At 43.4% G+C, this 24320-nt stretch overlaps 1 protein-coding gene across 8 annotated transcripts in view; it reads right to left on the bottom strand.

Annotated features, from left to right (window-relative positions):
* Positions 1-24320, bottom strand: part of LOC140493853 (liprin-alpha-1-like) — a 224078-nt gene that overhangs the window by 34071 nt on the left and 165687 nt on the right. For 5 of the 8 annotated variants that reach the window (XM_072592832.1, XM_072592827.1, XM_072592831.1 and 2 more), the window contains 7 exons: positions 23368-23458; positions 20019-20100; positions 15797-15997; positions 12102-12164; positions 11117-11143; positions 9402-9577; positions 8707-8804 (listed from right to left, as the gene is read on the bottom strand). In XM_072592832.1, coding sequence (XP_072448933.1) covers positions 8707-8804; positions 9402-9577; positions 11117-11143; positions 12102-12164; positions 15797-15997; positions 20019-20100; positions 23368-23458 — 738 coding nt within the window. The remainder of the gene's footprint in view (positions 1-8706; positions 8805-9401; positions 9578-11116; positions 11144-12101; positions 12165-15796; positions 15998-20018; positions 20101-23367; positions 23459-24320) is intronic. The other 3 variants (XM_072592833.1, XM_072592834.1, XM_072592829.1) reach the window with 2 other exon arrangements.

Genomic DNA, 24320 nt, shown 5'->3' with positions numbered 1-24320 from the left:
TTTTTCATGCAGAGAGTGGTAGGAGCCTGGAACGCACTTCCAGAAGAGGTGGCAAAAACAGGCACATTGGTGACATTGAAGAGGCATCTGAAGGTTTACATGAAAAAGGAGGGAAGAGAGGGATATGACGGATTAAGGGCAGAAGGTGTGTTTTTTCGTTTAGTTAATGCATGATGATCAGCACATCATCAGGCCAAAGGGCCTGTTCCTATACTGTACTCCTCTTTTGGTCTTTTTTTGTTCTTTATTTACTTGTGCACAGTACATTGGCTGTGGCCAGCCATTTCAGTCAGTCCCCTGGAGTTTGGCAGAGGGTGGGAACCAGAGCTACACATCTGAGGGGGGGGGGGTTGTTGTAGATGAGGCAGCAACAGGATGCAGTGATTCTATTGGGAAGGTTTTTCATGTGTTGGAACAAAGGGATTGGTTAAAGTGCGCATGCTTTAATGCAAGCAGTGTCAGGAATAAGATTGATGAACTTGAGCATGGATCAGTACTTGGGACTATGATGTTGTGGCCATAACAGAGACATGGGTTCCACAGAGACAGGAATAGTTGCTAAATGTTACAGAGTTTAAAGGAACGTTTAAAAAGAACAGGGAGGGTGGAAAAAGGGGAGGGGGGTTGGCATTGCTAATCAGATAGTGCATCACAGCTACAGAAATGAAGGTTGTTGAGGAAGGTTTGTCCACTGAGTCAGTATGGGTGGAAGTTAGGAACAGCAAAGGAGAAGTCACCTCGTTAGGAGTCTTCTACAGATCGGTAAGGTAAAAACAATGACTGCAGATGCTGAAAATCAAATACTGGATTAGTGGTGCTGGAAGAACACAGCAGTTCAGGCAGCATCCAACGAGCAGCGAAATCAACGTTTCGGGCAAAAGCCCTTCATCAGGAATAAAGGCAGTGAGCCTGAAGCATGGAGAGATAAGCTAGAGGAGGGTGGGGGTGGGGAGAGAGTAGCATAGAGTACAATGGGTGAGTGGGGGAGGAGATGAAGGTGATAGGTCAAGGAGGAGAGGGTGGAGTGGATAGGTGGAAAAGAAGATAGGCAGGTCGGACAAGTCAAGGAGGCAGTAACTGAGCTGGAAGTTTGAAACTAGGATGAGGTGGGGGAAGGGGAAATGAGGAAGCTGTTGAAGTCCACATTGATGCCCTGGGGTTGAAGTGTTCCGAGGCGGAAGATGAGGCATTCTTCCTCCAGGCGTCTGGTGGTGAGGGAGCGGCGGTGAAGGAGGCCCAGGACCTCCATGTCCTCGGCAGAGTGGGAGGGGGAGTTGAAATGTTGGGCCACGGGGCGGTTTGGTTGATTGGTACGGGTGTCTCGGAGATGTTCCCTAAAGCGCTCTGCTAGGAGGCGCCCAGTCTCCCCAATGTAGAGGAGACCACATCGGGAGCAACGGATACAATAAATGATATTGGTGGATGTGCAGGTGAAACTTTGATGGATGTGGAAGGCTCCTTTAGGGCCTTGGATAGAGGTGAGGGAGGAGGTGTGGGCACAGGTTTTACAGTTCCTGCGGTGGCAGGGGAAAGTGCCAGAATGGGAGGGTGGGTCGTAGGGGGGTGTGGACCTGACCAGGTAGTCACGGAGGGAACGGTCTTTGCGGAAGGCGGAAAGGGGTGGGGAGGGAAATATATCCCTGGTGGTGGGGTCTTTTTGGAGGTGGCGGAAATGTCGGTGGATGATTTGGTTGATGCGAAGGTTCCCTAATAACAGTAGAGAGATTGAGGAGCTCATAGGCGGCAGATTTTGGAAAAGTGCAGATGTAGCAGGGATGTTGTTATGGGGGACTTCAACTTTCCCAATATTGACTGGAACCTCAGTGCAGATAGTTTGGTTGGAGCCGTTTTTGTCAGGTGTGTTCAGGAGGGTTTCTTTACTCAGTATGTAGATAGGCAAATGACGGGAAAGGCCACTTTGGATTTGTTGCTCGGCAATGAGTCAGGCGGGTGCCAGATCTCACGGTGGGAGAACATTTTAGTGACAGTTTCCACATTTATCATAGCCTTGGAAAGGGAAAGGAGCAGGAAGACATTTAATTGGGGAAAAGGAGATTATGATGCCATCAGCCAAGAGTTGGGAATTACAGATTGGGAGCAATTTTTCCACAGAAAGGGCACACAGACATGTGGAGACTGTTTAAGGAACAGTTGTTGCGAATGAGCGAATGATGCATAAATGTGTTCCTCTGAGGCAGGCAAAAAGGGGTAAGGTTAAGGAGCCTTGGATGACAAGAACAAAAGGAAGGAGGTAGCTTTCATAAGGTGGAGGAAGCAAGGGTGTATCACAGCTTTAGAGGATTACAGGCTTACTAGAGAGGAGCTCAAAATGGATTGAGGAGAGCCATGAGGGGACACGAAAAAGGCTTGGCAGGAAGGATTAGGGAGAAGGTAGGGTCGATCAGGGATAGCGTAGGGATCTTGTCCACGGAGACGGAGCAGATAGGGGAAACCCTAAATGAGTTTTTTGCTTCGGTTTTCACTCAGGAAAGGGACCTTGTTGTGAATGAAAACTTTGAGGAGCTGGGAAATAGGCTTGCACAGATCGAGATTGACGAAGTTGATGTGCAGGAGATTTTGGCAATCATTAAGATTGGTAAGTCCTCAGGGCCAGATCAGATTTATCCTCGGCTGCTCTGGGAAGTGAGAAAGAAGGTTGTTAAGCTGCTGGCGAAGATCTTTGCTTCCTCCCTCTCCACGGCAGTCTTACTGGAGGATTGGAGGGAGGTGAATGCTGTTCCTCTTTTCAAGAAGGGTAATAGGGAAGTCTCCGGTAATTACAGACCAGTCAGTCTTAAGCCTGTGGTCAGCAAGATTTTGGAAAGAATTCTGAGGGATAGGATTTATGACTATTTGGAAAAACATAGTGTGATTAAAGGCTGTCGGCATGGCTTTGAAAGGGGTAGGTCATGCCTCACAAATCTCAGTTCTTTGAGGAGGTGACGAGACAGGTTGACGAAGGTCAAGCAGTGGATGTGCTGTGTATGGACTTCAGGAAGGCATTTGATAAGGTTCCCCATAGTAGGCTCATTCATAAAGTCAGGAGGAATGGGATACAGGGAGATTTCACTGTCTGGATTCAGAATTGGTTGAGTGACAGAAGGCAGAGAGTGGTTGTAGATGGAAAGTATTCTGCCTGGAGATCCGTGGCGAGTGGTTTCCTGCAGTTCTGTTCTTGGGCCTCGGCTCTTTGTAGTTTTTATAAATGACTTTGATGAGGAGGTTGAGGGTGGGTTAGTAAATTTGCCGATGACACAAAGGTTGGAGATGCAGTTGATAGTATCGAGGTTATTGCAGGCTGCAGCACGCCATAGACAGGATACAGAGCTGGGCTAAGAAATGGCAAATGGAGTTCAACCTGGATAAATGCAAAGTGAAGCATTTTGGAAGGTTGAACTTGAATGCTGAATATAGTATTAAAGACAGGATTCCTGCAATGTGGAGGTACAGCAAGACCTTTGTGTTCAAATGCATAGATCCCTCAAAGTTGCCACCCAAGTGGATAAGGTTGTTAAGAAAGTATATGGTGCCTTGACTTTCAGTAACGGGAGGATTAAGTTAAGAGCCACAAGGTTTTGCTGCAGCTCGACAAAACTCTGGTGAGGCCACACTTGGAATACTGTGTCCAGTTCTGGTTGCTCTATTATAGCAAAGATGTGGAGGCTTTGGAGAGGGTGCAAAGAAGGTTTCCAAGGATGCTGCCTGGACTGGAGGGCTTGTCTTATGACAAGAGATTGACTAAGCTTGGACATTCCTCTCTGGTGAGGAGGAGGAAGAGAGATGACCTGATTGAGGTGTACAAGCCAATGAGAGGAATGGATAGAGTCAATCGCCAGAGACATTTCCCCAGGGCAGGATTGACTGTCACAGTGTTAGGAGAAATATATAGAGGAGACGTCAGAGGTAGGTTCTTTACAGAGAGTAGAGAGAGTACAGTGAGCACATGGAATGCGTTGCCAATGGTGGTGGTGGAAGCAGAGTCATTATGGACATTTAAGCGACTGTTGGACATGGACATGGACAGCAGCGAATTGAGGGGAGTGTAGGTTATTTTATTTTATTTTAGATTAGGAATAATCCTCAGTCCAACACTGGAGGCCAAAGGGTCTGTATTGTACGGTACTTTTCTATGTTCTACACGCCTGTTAATTAGTCAGTGCCTTCTGATTGGGGTTGTTAACCTGGGCCAATCAAAGACCTCAGTCAACAAGGTCCACCTTGTTCCAATCATTAGATCCTCCTCCCACCCTCTCCAAGTCATGGTCTTTCTTAGAGAGTTTTGAGATTTGTAGTTCAGGTTGAGATTCGCTCGCTGAGATGGAAGGTTCATTTTCAGACGTTTCGTTACCATACTAGGTAACATCTTCAGTGAGCCTCCAAATGAAGCTTCATCCGGAGACTCACTGAAGATGTTACCTAGTATGGTGATTAAACGTCCGAAAATGAACCTTCCAGCTCAGCGAGCAAACCTACATTCATGGTCCTTCTTGTGCAGCTTTTCCTGCGATGTTTACTCAGAGGTCTGGTTCCTCGGATTCTGATAGGGGTGGTGTGTACTGCAGCATGGCAATCTTTTGCATCCAGAGTGTCTTGGGAGATTTTTCTCCCCATCTTCTGGCAGTAATGGTATCGAAGCTGCAACCATCTCAGATTTCAGTCTTCGAGGTTTCCCCTACACTAGACAGAGAGGGGAGAACCTATGACTTCTGACAGGTCTTCTGGCTGTTCTGAGGGGCCAGGTATATTTTAGTCCTGCCCAGTTTGCAAGGTAACAGCTTTCATGTGTTCCACGGTTGCTCTGGATCACCACGCCCACCCCAACTTTAAGTCATGGGACCTGACCTTGCATCCATCTCACCTTGTATCTATTTAGGGTCATTTCCATGGTTTCAGCACCAACCTTCATCTCGCAAATTAAATTGTCTCCTGCTTTGATGCAGCATTTGGCTGGCATTTATGTTCCTGCTGCCATTTCCTCTCTACCACCAACCCCCCCGACCCCCCTCCCTCCCCACCAACCCCCACTTCCCCCAGGCCTGGGAATATCAGGTTTAACCTGGTGCACAGTCTTCTCCCCATCAGCAACTCTGCTAGAGCTCTCTCTGTTGTTGTGAGATGGGTGGTCCAATAATTGAACAGGAACCGGGCCATTTTGGTAACACATAACGCTTTAGGCTACGTCTTGAAGCCTGCCTTCAACATTTGGCCTGCTCTTTCGACTAGACCACTGAATGATGCACGCTATGGAGCAGTCCTTATATGCTGAATGCCACTCAACTTCAGGAGACCTAAATTCCCTGCTGGTAAATGACGTTCCGTTGCCTGTGACCAATAGTTTATTGATGTCCACAGCTTCTCAACTGTCATCCCGAGTTTGCCAAACAAGACTTTATGCACGTCAATCAGTTTGAACGGACATCCACGATAATCAGAGATACTGAGCCCATGAAAGGATTAGCACAGTCGACATGTAAGCAGATCTAGAGTTTACCTAGCCATTCTCACGAATGTGGTGGCACTCCTGGTGGCAATTGTTGTCCTTGTTGGCACTCTGGGCACTGCCCCACCAATGCAGCTATGTCAGCATCCAAACCTGGGCACCATAGCATCTTGCTAGCATCTTCTTCTTGGATGGAGGCCAGGTTACATATGAATTTTCCATAATACTTCACTAACCCAAGATCTGAGCTCTGGGAAAGATGAGAGTGTCACCCTCATTTTATCTTTGACCTAGGAGAAGCATTTAAGCACGATGTCCAAGTTCTCCAAGTGCTCTTTATTGGTCTTCCCTGTTGTTAACACATCATTCAGATAAATGGCAATCTGGGATAGCCCTTGTAATGTATTCCCTATAGTTCACTGGAAAAGGGAGCTGACTATTGATACCCCCCAATGGCATTGTTGTACATTGGTATAAACCCTTACGGGTGTTAACTGTGGAGCACTTCTGGTTCTCCTCACACAGCTGCAATTTCAGGTAGGGGTGGCTCATGGCCAGCTTTGTAACCACTAACCCCACCAAACGTTGCATACAAGTCCTCTCTGCAAGGGATTGGGTATTTATCCAGCAATGAGAAGCAGTTTATTGCTTGTTTAAAATCCCCACACAGGTGAACTGAGCCATCCAGCTTCACCATCAGTGTGACCAGCTCTGCCATTCTGTAAACTGCACCAGCTTGATGATTTTTTCGCTTTCTAGCCTCCTCATTTCTGCCACTATTTTTGTCCGCGAGGCAAAAGGCACGAGGCAGCCTTGCAAAATCGCATAATTGCTTCCTAGTCAATATGTAAATTAGCTTTGGCCCCTTTGATAGTCTAAAACCCTCCCTGAAAAACTCCCTAGTATTTCACTAGAACTTCACTGAGGCAGTCATTTTCCAATCGAAAAATGTTGAGCCAATCTAGGTGACTCTTTCACAACCAATTCCACCCCAATAGGCTTCGGCACAAGCCTCTTACTGCCATGACATGATCTGTATGGACTTCAGCAAGGCATTCGACAAGGTTCCCCAGGGGAGACTGGTTAGCAAGGTTAGATCTCATGGAATACAGGGAGAACTAGCCATTTGGATATAGAACTGGCTCAAAGGTGGTGGTAGAGGGTTATTTTTCAGACTGGAGGCCTGTGACCAGTGGAGTGCCACAAGGATCGGTGCTGGGTCCTCTACTTTTCATCATTTATATAAATGATTTGGTTGCGAACAAAGGAGGTATAGTTAGTAAGTTTGCAGATGACACCAAAATTGGAGGTGTAGTGGACAGCGAAGAAGGTTACTTCAGATTACAACAGGACCTTCATCAGACGGCCAGTGGGCTGAGAAGTGGCAGATGGAGTTTAATTTAGATAAATGTGAGGTACTGCATTTTAGGAAAGCAAATCTTAGGAGGACTTAATGGTAAGATCCTAGGGAGGGTTATTGAACAAAGTGCAGGTTCCATAACTCCTTGAAAGGAGAATCGCAGGTTGATAGGATAGTGAAGACGGCATTTGATATGCTTTCCTTTATTGGTGAGACATTGAGTAAACGAGTTGAGAGATTATGTCGTGGCTGCACAGGACGTTGATTAGGCCACTTCTGGAATATTGCATATAATTCTGGTCTCCTTCCTATCGGGACGATGTTGTGAAACTTGAAAGGCTTCAGAAAAGATTTACAAGGATGTTGCCAGGATTGAAGGGTATGAGCTATAGGGAGATGCTGAGCAGGCTGGGGCTATTTTCCCTGGAGTGTTGAAAGTTGAGGAGTGACTGCATAGAGATTTATAAAATTATGAGGGGCATGGATAGGATAGCATGGATAGTTTTTCCTGGGGTGGCTGAGTCCAGAATTAAAGGGCATAGGTTTAGGGTAGGAGAGGAAAGAAATAAAAGGGACCTAAGGGGCAATTTTTTCATGCAGACAGTGGTGCGTGTATGGAATGAGCTGCCAGAGGAAGTGGTGGAGGCTGGTCCAACTACAACATTTAAAAGGCCTCTGGATGGGTATATGAATAGGAAGGGTTTAAGAGGGATATGGGCCAAGTGCTGGCAGGCGGGACTAGATTAGGCTGGGATATCTAGTCGGCATGGACGAGTTGTACCAAAGGGTTTGTTTCTGTGCTATACATCTCCATGACTAGCAGTGGTAATTGCACCAACAGCTTCCCATAGGAGACCAGAAGTCGCACCCTTCATTTGCAATTTCCCCATTGTATATCTGAGTCTGACTGAGGTCTTGCGCAAACATAAGTGATTCTTGTTGAAGACAGGTTCTGCAACCACAGCTACAGCTGGTTCTCTGATCAATCTCCAATGGAACTGGGTGACCATTTAACCAAACATTTGAGCACGATGACCAAGTTCACCAAGTGCTCTTTATTGGTCTTCCCTGTTGTTTAGGAGAAAGTGAGGACTGCAGATGCTGGAGATCAAAGCTGAAAATGTGTTGCTAGAAAGTGCAGCAGGTCAGGCAGCATCCAAGGAACAGGAGAATCGACATTTCAAGCATGATTCCTGAAGAAGGGCTCATGTCCGAAACGTCGATTCTCCTGCTCCTTGGACGCTGCCTGACCTGCTGCGCTTTTCCAGCAACACATTTTCAGCTTCCCTGTTGTTTAACATATCATTCAGATAAATGGCAACCTGGGATAGCCCTTGTAGTAGATTACCTATAGTCTGCTAGAAAAGGGGTGCAGGCTGTTGATACCCCAAATGGCAGTCTTGTATATTGGTATAAACCTTTATGGGTGTTAATTGTGGAGTACTTCTGGGACTCCTCACCCAGCACAATTTGCAATGGTCCCCCAGTGTTTATTTGAGTCTGGCTGAGGTCTTGCGCAAACTTAAGAGTTGGAGACCCGAGCAAACCTGGTTAAAGACTGCAACCACAGATACAGTTGCATCTCGTATCAACCTCCATCAGAACTGGGTGACAATTTAACAAAACATTAATTTTAATCAGTTCTGATTTGGACATGGCTAGACAATTTGTTTGTTTCAACCCACGAGGCCCAGATCGTTAAGAACTTATTAGCCACTTTGTCGAGGCTCAGCTTTGTTGTGGGGTTCTGCTGTGGGTTGGCCTAGGGTCCCTCTGCTCAGGATAGGCTCTGTGTGAGATTCTGTGGTTATCTACACTCAAGCACTCAATCATCTGGGTCCAGAAGTGAGATTATATCCAAGGCAACCTAACAGTGTAGGTCAGAGGTTATAAGGATAATCATTACCTTTAATTTCATGTTGGCTATCTTCACGCCTCCTTTCCAGCTCCTTACGATCATAATTTAGTCTTTTTAAAGCCATTATTCCACAATGTAAGCTTTTTCTGGTTTTAAAAAAACATATTTGAGCAATGTCTGCTTCACGAGAAACGAGCAATTGAAATATATAAATTTCAAAATAAGTTTATATCAGAGAATTGTTCGAAATTTCCTTCTTTCCAGTCCAAATTATTACATCTATACTGCATTGCTTCTTCTCCTTTCATTTATTAAAAAAAGTTATTTCATTATAGTTTAACATTTCAACATGTTGCTCAGTGCATTATTGCGTTTCAATATACACGCTTGAATTTGGTCAAACTAAAATCTTCAATTTAACTTTTCATGTAGCGACAAACAACCTAAACTATGCTGGAATTTAACAGACATGTTAAGTGATGACCTAGCTGTCTGTCCTTACAATAAATATTGGAAGAGTTCCAGCACAAAAAATACATGACAAAAGGTACTTTTTAAAATTCTAGCTCAACCATGATCTCATTTTTGAGTTAAAACTCTGCTTAAAAAAAGAAAGTTTGATGGATTCTTTTCTGTGAGCTATTTTGAACTGCATACTGGTGCAAGGTTCTGAAACATTGATTAAAATTACCAACATGCCCAAAGTATTCAATGAATTCATCAACCGTGAGCAAGATATTTACCTGTGAAAACTATCAACCATTTTGAGTTGCCCCCGAAGATCTTTTTTTGTCAAATGGTCCAGCATTCGAGCATCAACCAGACATTCCATAAAGTAACTGCGATACTGAGGTAAACCCAAGCTAGGAAGCCACTCATTGCCGATCCACTCATGATTCATGTCCCCATATGCTAAGGTCTTGAATCCCAAAAAAGTACAAAGTTTCATCAGAGGATTTAAGTGTCAGGACATATAGTCATTCTTTAACTATGTAAATACTAAGCCCAAGGGTCAGTGTTAGCAAGGGAAACTATTTTGTTAACTCTTTAATGACAGCATTAAATGAAGATCATTTAATAAAACAAGATCAAGCAATTATCATAGAGTCATTGAGTTGTTTAGCAAGGAAATGGACCCTTTGGTCCAACTCACCTAAGCTGACCAGACATCCTAACTTTATCTAATCCCATTTGCCAGCATTTGGCTCATATCCCTCTAAACTCTTCCTACCCATTCAGATGCCTTTTAAATGCTGCAATTATATCAGCCTCCATCACTTCCTCTGGCAGCTCATTCCACACACACACACACACACACACACACACACACACACACCCCCGGGTGAAAAATTTGTCTCTGAGATCCCTTTTAAATTTTTCCCCTATCACCCTACACCTTTGCCCTCTAGCTTTGGACCACCCCTATTGTGGGAAAAAATATCTTGGCTGTTCATCCTATCCATGCCCCTCATGATTTTATAAGCCTCTAGAAGGTCACTCCTCAGCATCCGACACTCCAGAGAAAACAGCCCCAGTCTATTCAGCCTCCCTACAGCTTAAGCACCCCAAACCTGACAACATCATGTAAATCTTTACTGCACACTTTCAAGTTCAACATCATGTTTCCTATAACTAGGAGACCAGAACTGTATGTAGTATTCGAAAGTGGCCTAACCAATGGCCTGTACAGCTACAATTTGACATCTCAACTCCCAGCATGTTCTTCACTACCCTAACTAACTGCAATTCCATCTCTAAGGAACTATGGACCTGCACCCCCAGGTGTCTTTACTCAGCAACACTCCCCAGGTCCTTACCATTAAGTGTAAGTGATTTGCCTTTGCAAAATGAAACACCTCACATTTATCTAAATTAAACTCCATCTTCCACTTCTTGGACAACTGGATCACAGTCCTGCTGCACTCGGAGAAAACCTTCTGTGCTGTCCCCTAAACCACCAATTTTTTTTGGGGGGTGGTAGCTGACATCTGCAAACTCACAAACTACTCCTCCTATGTTCACATCCAAGTCATTTATATGACAAAAAGCAGTGGAACCAGCACTAATCCTTATGGCATCCCGCCGGTCACAGATCTCCAGTCCAAATAACAACATTCCGCAACTATCCTCTGTCTCCTACCTTCAAGTCAATTTTATATCCAAATTGCCAGCTCTGTCTGGATTCCATGTGATCTAACCTTGCTAACCAGTCTACCATGTAAAAACTTGTCAAATGCCTTGAAGTCCATGTGGGTTAACCCATTTAAATTAATAAAAGCATACTCAATTTTAAAACAGATCATTCTTACTTATTCAGTAAAACTGAATTCTCAGCAAATGTTAAGTCAGTATAAATTATCGCATCATGAGAAATATTTCAACAGAAATAAATCAAAAAGGATGTGAAACAAAATGATAAACTAGCAAGTAAAGAGTTATATAGTGTTAAAAAGCCCACCTGGGCCCAGCTGCCCTCTTCATCATCCTGATGTTAAAGCAGTTAGAAAAGCATGAGGAAAACATGGGTCATAACGTTAATAATGGTACATTGGTTAGGTAAGCTTTCACAGCCAGTATCACTAATGGATGCAACATAAACCAGCAATCCAAAATTCCAAGCACAGATTTATATTAAACCCAAGTTTCAGAATAACATCTCTACTAAACAGACATGCGATCAGAGTGAGAGAAGATATATGAAGATAATGTGCTTAAGAGAGATGTTATTTGGCAACATCCTTTCTATATAAGGCAGCTGTTAATTTAGACCCATGATGCATACATGAAAAGGCCAACAACTCTCTCATCAGTTTTCACCATGTATATCTATCTTGCATGCCCATAATCATCATGATGGACAATTTGGAATATTTATTTCTTTTCAAAGTAGGAAAACCTCATTAATATAATTTTACATGAAGGCGGCAATGCTGTGTGTATATGTACATTACTTAACAAGATCACATGTAGATACCAGACTGATTTCATATTTACAAAGTTTAATCTGTAAAACAGGATAGCATGAAGAGAGCTGAGTTACTGCTCTGCATTATGGAAGTTGCCCTGTGCACAGTGTAATTTGCCAATTGCATAATTGTTGATGTAGTCAGAATGGAAGTGGGTCACTTGGGCCACCAAGCATACTCCACAATACCTACTGCTTGTTTGATAGAAAGGATGTTTCATTGCATTTACATTAAAATTGAGAGTTGTTCACTTTCAATAGCAAAAGCCTTTAGGTGGGATACTGCAAAGATAGAACGGATACAATCATCACGCACTTAAACACATTTAGGCATGCATCCAGCAACTTGAAATCTCAACTGAACTAAATCCCTCAAGCAAATACAACTGAATAGAAATTAAAAGCATTTACAGGAGTGGAAAGTACACGAGACAGCAAGAAAGGATCAGGGATAGAAGCTGTGAAGTGTGGGACTAACCGTTTGAGGTGCAGCAGCAAGAGTTTCCATTTCTTCATGTGTTAACCAGACATTTCCAGTGGACTAACCACATGACCCACAGAGACCCAACAAAATCCAATGACAGGAAAGCAGTAATAAAGAAGAGAGGTGGCAGATCATTAAGCAACAGACATATTAAAAGGAAGTTATTCTAAGCCACAGCTTCTTTAAAGGATTGCAAAGCAGTTACAAGACTTAGTTATTCGGCTTTTAAAATCTAGCTTTGTAGTTGAAGGGTGCCTTTTTCAATCTATTAGTGTGTGTCTGTTTGCGTATGCGTGCACGCTCAACCTCAAACATTGCTTAGCTTCAGCTTTGTGAACTTTATTTATTCACTCATGGGATGAGAGCTCCTGGCAAGGTTAGCAGTTTTTCTCCAACTTTAACTGCCCAAATTTATGATGTGGAAGTGCCGGTTTTGGACTGGGGTGGACAAAGTCAGAAGTCACATGACACCAGGTTATAATCCAACAGGTTTATTTTTGAAATCACAAGCTTTCAGAGCACAGCTCCTTCATCAAGTGAAGTGAAGGAAAGCAGACAGGCAGAGAATTTATATGCAGAGATATAATGGCAAAATAATTCCAGGTAATTAGGAATGTCAAAAGATAAATACAAATAGAGAGAGGTCAGCAGGCTGAGTAACAAACCATTGCAGGTGATCACAAGTGTCAACAGCTAAATAGCAAGTGAAGGGATGACCTATGATCCAATTAATAATTTTAAAATATTCAAAAACAAGATGGTGCTAGAATCAAACCAAATGGCTGGAATAACATGATAGGTATAAGAGTCAGGTGATGAGGGTCTAAACAAAGTAACAAATAGTCCAAAACTGCACAAACTAATTGAGATAGAGAGATAATAATAGGTTGCCAAAGTGATGGTGTCAAAACATGACAGTAATGAAGATTTTACACAAAACATTGTGGTGGGGTCATATGTAGCACAATGTGAACCCAAGATCATGGCTGATGCTGTCTTTATGGATATGGAACTTGGCTATCAGCTTCTGCTCGGCGATTCTGCGTTGTGTATCTCGAAGTCCGCTTGGGAGGGCGTTTACCCCAAGATCGGAAGCTGAATGTCCATGACCGCTAAAGAGTTCCTGATTTGGAGGGAACATTCCTGTCTGGTGATTGTTGCACGATGTCCATTCATCCACTGTCATAGCGTCTGCATGGTCTCACTAATATGCCATGCCTTAGGGCATCCTTGCCTGCAGCATAGGAGATAGACCACATTGGCAGAGTCATTCATGAGTATCTGCCATGTATGAGGTGGGTGGTCTCCCATGTGTGATGGAGAAGCTGCCGTGGCACGGCTGTGTGGTGCTGTATTTCTGATGACTGGGTAGTTTTCTATAAATGATGGTCTGTTTCAGATTCTTATATGTATCATGTGTTATTCCAGCTATTTGGTTTGTTTCTAGCACCAACCTATCTTTAATTATTTGTAGCGAGTTTTGAGATTTGTATCTCAGGTTGAGGTTCTGGATGTAGGTTTGCTTGCTGAGTTGGAAGGTTCATTTTCAGACATTTTGTCACCCTAATAGGTAACATCTTCAGCGGGCAACAGGGCAAAGCACTGCTGGTAAGTCTTGTCTTCTCTTTATCTGTTTGGGTTTCTTTGGGTTGGTGATGCCATTTCCTGTGGAGATGTCACTTCCTGGGGGTGGTAGATGGAGTCTAATTCGATGTGTTTGTTGATAGAGTTCCGGTTGGAATGCCATGCTTCTAGGAATTCTTGGGCGTATCTTTGTCTGGCTTGTCCTAAGATGGATGTGTTGTTCCAGTTGAAGTGGTGTCCTTCCGCAAGGGACAACACATCCATCCTAGGGCAAGCTAAACAAAGACACACACGAGAGTTCCTAGAAGCACGGTAACCGGAACTCTATCAACAAACACAGAGTTCGACCCCATCTACCACCTCTGAGAAAAAGAACAGGAAATGACATCTCCAACCCAAAGAAACCCAAATAAATAGAAAGCAGGAATTTTCAGCAGTGCTTTGCCTGAGGCCCACTGAAGATGTTACCTAGTAGGGTGATGAAATGTCTGGAAATGAACTTTCCAGCTCAGCGAGCAAACCTACATCTTGATTGTTTTATAATTATTAATCGGATCATAGGTCATCCCTTCACGTGCTATTCAGCTGTTGGCACTTTACTTACACCGTCTGACACTTCTGATCACCTGCACAGACTAGACATTCAGCCTGTCAACACTCCACTCATGCCATTTGTATTTATCTTTTGACACTTGGAATTATCTTGCCATTATCTCTCCACATATAAATTCTCTGCCTGTATGGTTCCATCCATTTCACCTGATGAAGGAGCCGTGCTCCAAAAGCTTGTGATTTCAGATAAACCTATTGGACTATAAACTGATGTTGTGTGACTTCTGACTTTGACCAAAATGAAATGTTGCAATAAAATGTGAGGTGTGCACCTTCTTTAATAATTGCAGTCCTTAGGATGTGGGTACACTCACAATGCCCTTACGGAGGGAGTTCCAGGTTTTTGAAAGTGAAGGAACCGCAATACACTTCCAAGTCAGGATGGTGAGTGGCTTGGAGGAGAACAGGCAAGTGATGGTTTTCCCATGTATCTGCCACCTTTGTCCTTCTCAGCGATAGAAATTACAGGTTTGAAAAATGATGTTGAAAAAACCTAGATGAATTGTAAATGGAATTCATTACTGCCATTATGCAGGGAGTGGTACGGGGTATGAACATTTAAGACAGTGGAGTGCGCCTATAAAGTGAGCTGCTTTGTCATGGTTAGTATTGTTGTTGGACCTACAGTCATCCAAGCAAATAGGAGTATTTACTCAGACTCATGATCTGTGCAGATGCTGGGCAGGCCGAGGGGAGTCAGTTGATGAGTTATTAAGAATGGCAACATGATGGGAATACTACAGGATCAGAAATCCAGAGACCAGAATAATACCTAGTAACAGGAGTTTAAGTTGCATCATGGCCACTCAGATTATTTAAAGTTGATTAATACGAAATAAAATGTTAGGTTCAGTAATAAATATCATTAAACTACCACATTATGCTAAAACCTATCTGCTTCACTGAAATTCTACAACTGGGGGTCCTAAACAATGGGTCACAACCCCAATAGGGTTATGGAACAAGAATTTAGGATCTTGAGCTCTGAGGAAGGAATGAAAGGAATGAAGATTGGGTAAAGTTTCAACAGCTGTAAAGCTCCTTCAAATCTTTGATTTTCTTCTGTTTATCATTTGTTGAGGCGCCCAATGATTATAGCCTGTAATAGTTATAATTTTTCGAAAAACAGTGAGCCAGTGGTTTTAAATATCCACCTCTCTAATTTTCACTTTGGATCTCTCAGAATTTGAGAGAGTGTCATTATGGAGGAAATGTTTATGAAGCATCGTACTATGGGGAACAAAATCTATCACCCTCACCCAGTCTAGCCTATGTATGACTCAGGACCCATAGCAACGTAACTGACTCTCAAATGTCCTCTGAAATTCCTTACCAAGTGCTCAGATGGATCAAACCACTTCCACCATGCATACATACAGACTTAGAACAGGAAAATGAATAACGTCTCTCACAAAACATGCCACAGGCACAAACTGTTAACAAACCACTCTAAAAGCTCATTGCTTTTACATACAAATGAGATTTGTCCTTACCGTTCTAGATGTTGCAGGTGCTGAAGGACTAGTGAGTGATACCATCTCCTGGATAGCTAGACGTAATTTTAATCTGTGGAGTGGATTACTGATTCCAATCTCACGTTGTATTTCAGTGTCTGATAAGGCCGACATAATAGCACCACTTTTTACGTTGGCTCTACAAGCTGCTACATACCATGCCGGCATTCCAACCCATAGCTGGAAACAGAACACAATCAGGAAAAGGTTTCTGGTAAATCAATTATAATCCTTTATAAATTGATAACTTTAAGCAATTGTAACCTCTGTCATTGAGCTGAACATCCATAGGAGTGTGTTGTACATTGACTACCACTACTTCATCCACTGACTTCAATGGAGACTAAATATAGTGGGTTGTCAAGACCAAATGTCCACTAACCCCCTACCTTTCTCACCCAGAAACGGAAACAAGCCTAACACCCACATCTCAGTTTGTGGTCGACAAATCTTGTTTCTACTTGTCTGACTTTTCCTCTTGTAAACTCATCAGCCCCCAATCCATTTATAAAATTTCTGTATTGACATTTACAATGGAAATTTCCTCTGGTTTGATGCTATTTTCTCTCAGCCACCCGAGGGAATAATGACCTAAAATGCATTCTCAAAGTTTGTTGGAAACAGTCAATTGTAACTGTCTAAAGTGAACTGGCTACGTAATGTGAAACAAGAATAAAAGATGACAGAATATGACTAATCAAATAGCTGGTTCAAAGAACCAAGTCAGAAACATTAGACCTTCTGCCCTAACATTTCTACAGAGATTACAAAGTTGTATTTCTATCCTCTTGCCAGGAGTGGCACTGCAGTATATCGGGCAAAAGTGAGGGCTGCAGATGCTGGAGTTCAGAGTCGGCATTGAGGTGCTGGAAAAACACAGCAGGTCAGGCAGCATCCAAGGAGCAGGAAAATCGACATTTCAGGGAACAGCCCTTCATCAGGAACGATGCTGGGAATCTCCAGGGTGGAGAGATAAATGGGAGAGGGGTGAGGCTGGGGGAGGAAGGTAGCTGAGAGTGCAATAGGTCGATGGAGGTGGGGAGGAAGGGGAGGGTGGAATGGATAGGTGGGAAGGAAGATGGGCAGGTAGGACAGGTTATGAGGGCGGTGCTAAGTTGGAAGATTGCAACTGGGATAAAGTGGGGGGAGGGAAATGAGGAAACTGGTGAAATCCACATTTGATGCCATGGGGTTGGAGGGTCCCAAGGTGGAAGATGAGGTATTCTTCCTCCAGGTGTCGGGTGGATTAGGGACTGACGAAGGAGACTGCCCAGGACCTGCATGCCCTCGGCAGAATGGGAGGGGGAGTTGAAGTGTTCAGCTATGGGTCACTGGAGTTTGTTGGTGTAGCCGTCCTGGAGATGTTCCCTGAAGCGCTCTGTGAGTAGGCACATTGTCTCCCTAAGTAGAGGAGACCGCACCGGAAGCAACACATGCAGTAAATTACATGTGTGGACGTGCAGGTGAAACTTTGATGGATGTGGAAGGCTCCTTTGGGGCCTTGGACGGAAGGTGACGGGGGAAAATGTGGGCGCAGGTTTTGCAATTCCTGAGGTGGCAGGGGAAGGTGGGTTGTTGGGCAGGCATGGACCTGATGAGGTAGGGAGGGAATGGTCTTTATGGAAAGCGGATAGGGCTGGGGAGGGAAGCATTTCTCTGGTGGTGGGGTCCGTTTGTAAGTGGCAGAAATAGCAGAGGATGATGCAATGTATTCAGAGGTTGGTGGGTGAAAGGTGAGGACCGGGGGGGGGGGGGGGGGGTTCTGTCCTTGTTGCTGTTGGGAGGGTGGGGTTCGAGGGCAGAGGTGCAGGAAGTGGATGAGATGCATTGGAGGGCATCATCAAACACATGGGAGGGGAAATTGTGGTCTTTAAAGGAGGCGGACATCTAGAGTGTTCTGTGGTGGAACTGGTCCTCCCTGGAAGCAGATGTGGCAGAGGCGGAGGAATTGGGAATAAGGGACAGCATTTTTGCAGGAGGCAGGGTGGGAGGAGGTGTAACCCAGGTAGCTGTGGGAGTCTGTGGGTTTATAGAAGATGTTCATATTGAGTTGGTCATCATTGATGGAGATAGAGAGATCCATGGAGGGGAGGGATGTGGTCCAGGTAAATTTAAGGTCGGGGTGGAATATGTTGGTGAAGTTGATGAACTGTTCAATCTCCTCGCGGGAGCACGAACTGGTGTTGATGCAGTCATCAATGTAGCAGAGGAAGAGGTGGGGAGTGGTACTGGTGTAACTGCGGACGATGGATTGTTCCACGTAGCCGACAAAGAGACAGGCATAGCTGGGGCCCATGCGGTTACCCATGTCTACCCCTTTCATCTGGAAGAAGTGGGAGGATTAGAGTGCCAATGGAAGGGTACCAGTGGGGACATCGGGAGAGAAAGAAACAGAGGGCTTTGAGGCCCTGGTCATAGTGGATAGAGGTGTATTGGGACTAGATGTCCATGGTGCAGATGAGGGGTTGGGGGTCAGGCAAGTGAAAGTCTTGGAGAATGTGGAGGGAATGGGTGGAGGGCATGGGTGGTGTCCAGGGAGGTATGTGGGGAGTTCCTGGACAGGAGCAGGGGAATTGGGTTAGACTAGATTCCCTATAGTATGGAAACAGGTCCTTTGGTCCAACAAGTCCACACCAACCTTTCGAAGAGTAACCCACCCAGACCCATTCCCCTACATTTACCCCCGGCTGATGTACCTAACAGTACGGACAATTTGGCATGGCCAATTCACCTAAACTGCACATCTTTGGATTGTGGGAAGAAACCGGATCACCCAGAGGAAACCCACACACACACAGGGAGAATGTGCAAACACCACACAGACAGTCACCCGAGGTGGGAATCAAACTCAGGTCACTGGAGCTGAGAGGCAGCAATGTTAACCACTGAGCCACCGTGCTACCCATGAATAGGACAGTATCGAGGTATGTGGAGATAAATTTGGTGGGGCAGGAGCAGGCTGAGACGATGGGTCAGCCAGGGTCGTCAGGCTTGTGGATCTTAGGCAGGAGGTAGAATCGGGCGGTGCGGGGTTCCCAAACTATGAGGTTGGAAGCTGTGGGTGGGAGATCCCCTGATGGGAGATGGTGGTTTGGTGATGGCAGGTGAAGTCGTGGTCGAGGGGGCAGTAGGAGGTGTCTTCATCTTGGTGCCTGGCTTCAGTGGTTTAGAGGTCAGTGCACCAAACTCCCACCGCCCCCCTGACCTTGTCTGCTGGCTTGATGGTGAGGTTGGAGTTGGAGCAGAGGGAGTGGAGGGCTGCGCGTTGTGAGGGTGAGTGTTGGAATGGGTGAAGGGGGTGGACAGGTTGAGGCGGTCAATGTCCCAGCAGAAGTTGGAACTAAAGGAGGTCAACGGCAGGTAACACTACGTACACCAGTTTGGCATCAGTGTGTAAAGAACTAAATATTGACAATGATCCATCCAAACCCTTCCTCAGTATCTTCCCTAAGTTTTGTATTTAATAATAAATCATCATACAGTCATCAGCACAGAAACAGACCCTTCAATCCAACCAGTCCAAACTGATCATAATCCCAAACTAACCTAGTCTCAATTTGGAGATGCCAGCGTTGGTCTGGGGTGGACAAAGTTAAAAATCACAACACCAGGTTATAGTCCAACAGGTTTAATTGGAAGCACTAGCTTTCAGAGTGCTGCTCCTTCACTAGCTCCGAAAACTAGTGCTTCCAATTAAACCTATTGGACTAGAACCTAGTGTTGTGTGATTTTTATCTTTAAGCTAGTCCCACCTGTCTTGCTCCTGGCTCATATCTCTACAAACTTTTCCTGTTCACGTACTTATCCAAATGTCTTTTCAATGTTGGAATTGCGCCTACATCCACCTCTTCCTCAGGAAGTTCATTTCATACGCAAACAACCCCGTGTAAAAAAATGTCCATGTCTTTTTAAAATCTCTCTCCCCTCACCTTAAACATGCGACCCTTAGTCTCAAAAGTCCCCATCCTAGGGAGACTAACCTGTAAGTCAGGTTACAGAAAATCAAACTTACAAGTGCATAACTTCAAAATGGAGGTTGTTTTTTGTCTGTACAACCTGACCCTATTACACCTATCCTCTCATTTCATCGCACCTGAAGACTGTGCTTGGTTTATCTGCTACAAGACTAACCAGTGATAACAGCATTCTTCTCAAATAATTCAAACTGCATTATCCTTTAATTTAAAATTTGCAATCTCACCTCCAACCACACAACGACTGTGGGCCCATCCCAGAGTGCAAACGGGAGACCTTGCCTTCGTGCTTCTTCCAACAACTCGGTCCTAAAATACAAGTCTCATTAACAGATTGGATTCATTTCAAATCCGTTCAGCGATTTCATTCAGTAAAAAGCACCATTATTAATCTTCACTTTAGCCATTCAGTCTAAATGAAGTCTTACACAGTTTTAAAACAACTGGAGTATGAAGAGTTTTAAAGAGGCAGTTAGTCCATGCAGATCAAGATGGTTAGACCAATTAAAAACTTGCAGCATGAAATATTCATAGGAAAGCATAAGCAGACTGTTTTTTGTTAAAAAGCTAAAGATCAGTTTGGGAAAATGAAAACTCATCCCTTCAAGCAGGAACTGTTGGTTAAGTGAAGCTTCACACAGAAAAGTACCATTTTTCTTCAAACAACCATGTACTGAATGGTATTGCCATTTCCAGAGAGTTCCAGTTATTAAAGTAATGAAGTAGTCCTAACGTAGTTCCACATTCCTGAAACTTCACCTTGTGTTTGCAGGGTGCTGCCCATTGGAAAACATCAGTGCTTCATGAGTGGTGGGGCAAGAGACAAAAGTTGGAATGCTGAGCAGTAACTGAGGAGGACTAGGTGTAGAGCTGCACACAAATTGGAAAATGGATGTTTGTTTATTGGAAGCATTTGAAAGCAGAAACTCAGACTCCGAGGTGGCCAGGTTTCTGTTGTCATTGTAGAGGGCAGACAGATGCTGGATGGAAGGTATTATAGACCAGTCCAGATACACCCCCTCAAAATATTTTAAGAAGGTAACCAATACCCGAACTTATTCTTATTTTAAAGGCAAGTGTAAAGTGCCGTGTTCCAGATGCAAATCTACTGGTCAAACTACTTGACGTTAAGCAAAACAGAATTTATTCAAATACTTTAATTAAAATATAACAAAAGAACTTAGAATAACCTAACTCTATTAGAAAACTTAAAAGATAGATACAGTAACTATTACTAAGTAACTGCTCCAATATAGTAACATCCCATGAACACATTCAAAAAGGCAAATTCAGAAGGGCAGATTTTGTCTCACATGCAATCCAGCTGCCAATGAAGAGAACTACCCCCCCACCCCCCAAGTTTTGGCTGTAATTGAGGGGGGGGGGGGGGAAGGGAAATAGCTCTTACTTCTTCAAGACCACAACAGCAACTGCTGAAAGCTAACTACAAATCCTTGATCTGAGAGAGCTTGACGACACCCACTCAGGCTGCTCCTATTGTTCTAACTTTAAAGAAAAATCTAAGGTCTCACAAACTGTTTATTTTCTCATAGACCATATAGTACCTGGTCCCCCAATCTCTCTCTCTCAAAGAAATCAGGGCAAAACACACCTCTTAAAGCCATAGCATCATCACAAAGGGTTATCTGCAATGAAGCTGAAAAGACAAGGAACAAATATAATCCAGTCAGATCAGGACACGCTGGGCAGAAGATTATGGTTATAGATAAGACAAAGTTATGAAGTAATGTGAAAAGGATTTTGGAGGAAATACTAAAGCACTTTGGTGCAAGGGATCCTAATGGCATTAAGATGACAGGAAGTTATTCTGTTCACTGCAGACATGTACATTGACTGGATATGTTTGGGGAGGGCAAATGATGTGACAAGCTCACAAGAATACCGTGTGAGAAACTGATCCTCAACATTAAATCTAGGTGAGACAGAATTTCATAAATAGTAAAGGCTGAGATCTGTAATATTCTACTGGTGAAGGACAGTAACCTTGGGGATAGGATGGCATTGAAAACTCAGCTAAGTTTCCAAACAGACCACATTCGTGTGATGCTTATTTTCACTGGCAAGCAAGACCCGAGTCATAAAAATGGTCACTAGCAAGTCCAACAAAAACTTCTTCACCTGGAGAATGCTTTCACAATGAGAAGGCAACAGCATAGATTAACTGAAAATGAAGCTGGATAAATATACAAGGGATACATTGACAGGGTTTTGTGAAGAGAGAGAGGAGATTTGTGTGGAGCTTAAAAAGTGGAATGGGCCTTATGGTCCAACACTGAATTCTCCAATTTCAGATTACCCCACTTCCCATCACCCGACTCCCTTCCCAGCCCCTCCCTTCCATCCTTCTCGTTGACTCTTCCTTCTAGCAACCTACCAGAATCATTCCTCACATCAATCAGCCAGGTCACACCCTCTACCTGTGTTCACCTATCCCGACCTCACCACCTTGTTCTCCCTCACCCCTTTTACCTGAAGCTCCCCTTACACCACCCCGAGACCTGAAGAAGGGTTACATCCAAAACGTTGACTTCTCCACCTCCTGATGCTGTGTGGCTTGCTGTGTTCTTCCAGGGTTGATGCGATTCAACATCAAATGTCCAAGCAACACTCGTCAGCAAGTGTTAGGTGAAGGGATAAATGTAAGGGAATGGGTCTGGGTGGATTGCGCTTCAGCGGGTCACTTGTTGGGCTGAAGGGCCTGTTTCCACACTGTAAGTAATCTAATCTTAAATAAAAAAAGGTGGTATTATAGGATAAGGCTCTTAAGATTATTACTTGAAGCTACAAAGTTGTAAAGCTAAAATTGTAATAGCTAGAGAAGCTCACCAGGCCTGGCAGCATCTGTGGAGAGAAAGTACAGTTAATGTTTCAGGTCCTGTGATTCTTAGTGTCATCACAGTAGAAACACTAACTCTTGCTCTTTCTCTACAGATGCTGCCAGGCCTGATGAGTTATTCCAGCAATTTCTGCCTTTGCTTCAGATCTTCAGCAGCCACAGTTCTTTACTTTATTAAAGCTGTCCACTTTTGAAACCGTGCATTTCTAACAAAAGATCCCTCTTATATACAAACTGGAACTCAATGGAAATGTTCACATTCTGCATTCAACACATTCCAGAGAGAAACAAACTTCCCATTGGCATCAGAGATTGAAATAGAAGTACAGAGCAAACCCACTGCATTCATGAAAGTTAATGATAAATGAACTTACCCTGATTTACTACTAAGGTCATGGAGTGAATAACAACATAAGGAGGGAAAGAAATGAAGAGAAAAAAAACTGTGTAAAGCACTAATTTTAAATGAAAAGTAAAATGACATGAGAAAGGAATGGATGATAGGGGTGTGGGTGGGAGGGGGCATTGGGACAAACCAAATTTTCTTCTTGATTCACACATTGTTCAAAAGACCCTGTCTTTTAAACACTGCCTTCTGTGCTGTATGAACTATTTATAATATCACTGCATTTAAAAAAAAAGTAATTTGATGTACTGGAGACAAAATACCTATGCATTTTGTACTATTTTAGATAAAACGTTTTGAAAAAAAAACTTACTTCTTTTTCAACTTTCTATCTTTTTCTGCTTGGCCAAGTTTACTGAGTCCCAAGGTATCCTGAGGACAGGTTTCCATATCAGGTATGCCAGCTATAAAGTTTAAAGTTACATCATTATGCTGTTCATGGAACTTAGGTTACCTAACTTAATTTCTGCCAAATATTGTGAATTGAATTTCAAATGGTATTTCATACACTCTGAACATAAAAGATCAAAAATATATTAATAATTTCAAAGGATTTCATCAAGTAGTTACACAATAGCTAGATACAAGTAGTTCATGGGGAGCAGAATTGGGAAACACAACATGAGCATTCATCAAGGGAGGGAGCCTGAAGATCACAAGATTGCGCTGAGATCCAATACGTTTAAAGGAAGTACGTACACATGTTATTTTAAAACAAATTTAGTGATTGCTCATTTTTAGAAGCCTCAATATAAGGTTCCAAATGAATTGCAGATCTACAGAATGCAAAATAAACTTTACATATAGCAATTAAAAGTGATTAAAATCCAATTTGAATGATTAATTTTCTAATGATCCTACCTATCATCTAAAGACATCCAATTCATTTTCAGACATTAACACCCTCATCACAATGAAAATTCCATGCACCTTACTTCAAAAATCACACAATTACAACTTACTTCTTCAAAAGCAACATTCTAATACTGACATGCAAACATTCATTATTATATCGTGCTGACAAATGGTATTTAAATATTGCAGCACGTTAGGTAACAAAATACTTCCCAACATTATATTCAATAGTTGCACAAGCTTAGAAACCAATGAAAGCCATGCTAATTTAGTTGCCCCAACAATGAGCAGCAAAAGTCACATGAATCACGAGTGCTGAAAGCCTGGTCCATCACCATTTTCCATGAGGTAAAGTTGGAACAGGTAAAAATCGGTTTCACATTTTGATACTGACAAAACAAGACATCACAT

This window comes from Chiloscyllium punctatum, chromosome 22 (genome assembly GCF_047496795.1).
Source record: "Chiloscyllium punctatum isolate Juve2018m chromosome 22, sChiPun1.3, whole genome shotgun sequence".
In the NCBI taxonomy this organism is placed as follows: domain Eukaryota; kingdom Metazoa; phylum Chordata; class Chondrichthyes; order Orectolobiformes; family Hemiscylliidae; genus Chiloscyllium; species Chiloscyllium punctatum.
Note: the sequence above shows the minus strand (reverse complement) of the source record. Positions and strands in the feature narration are given on the sequence as shown.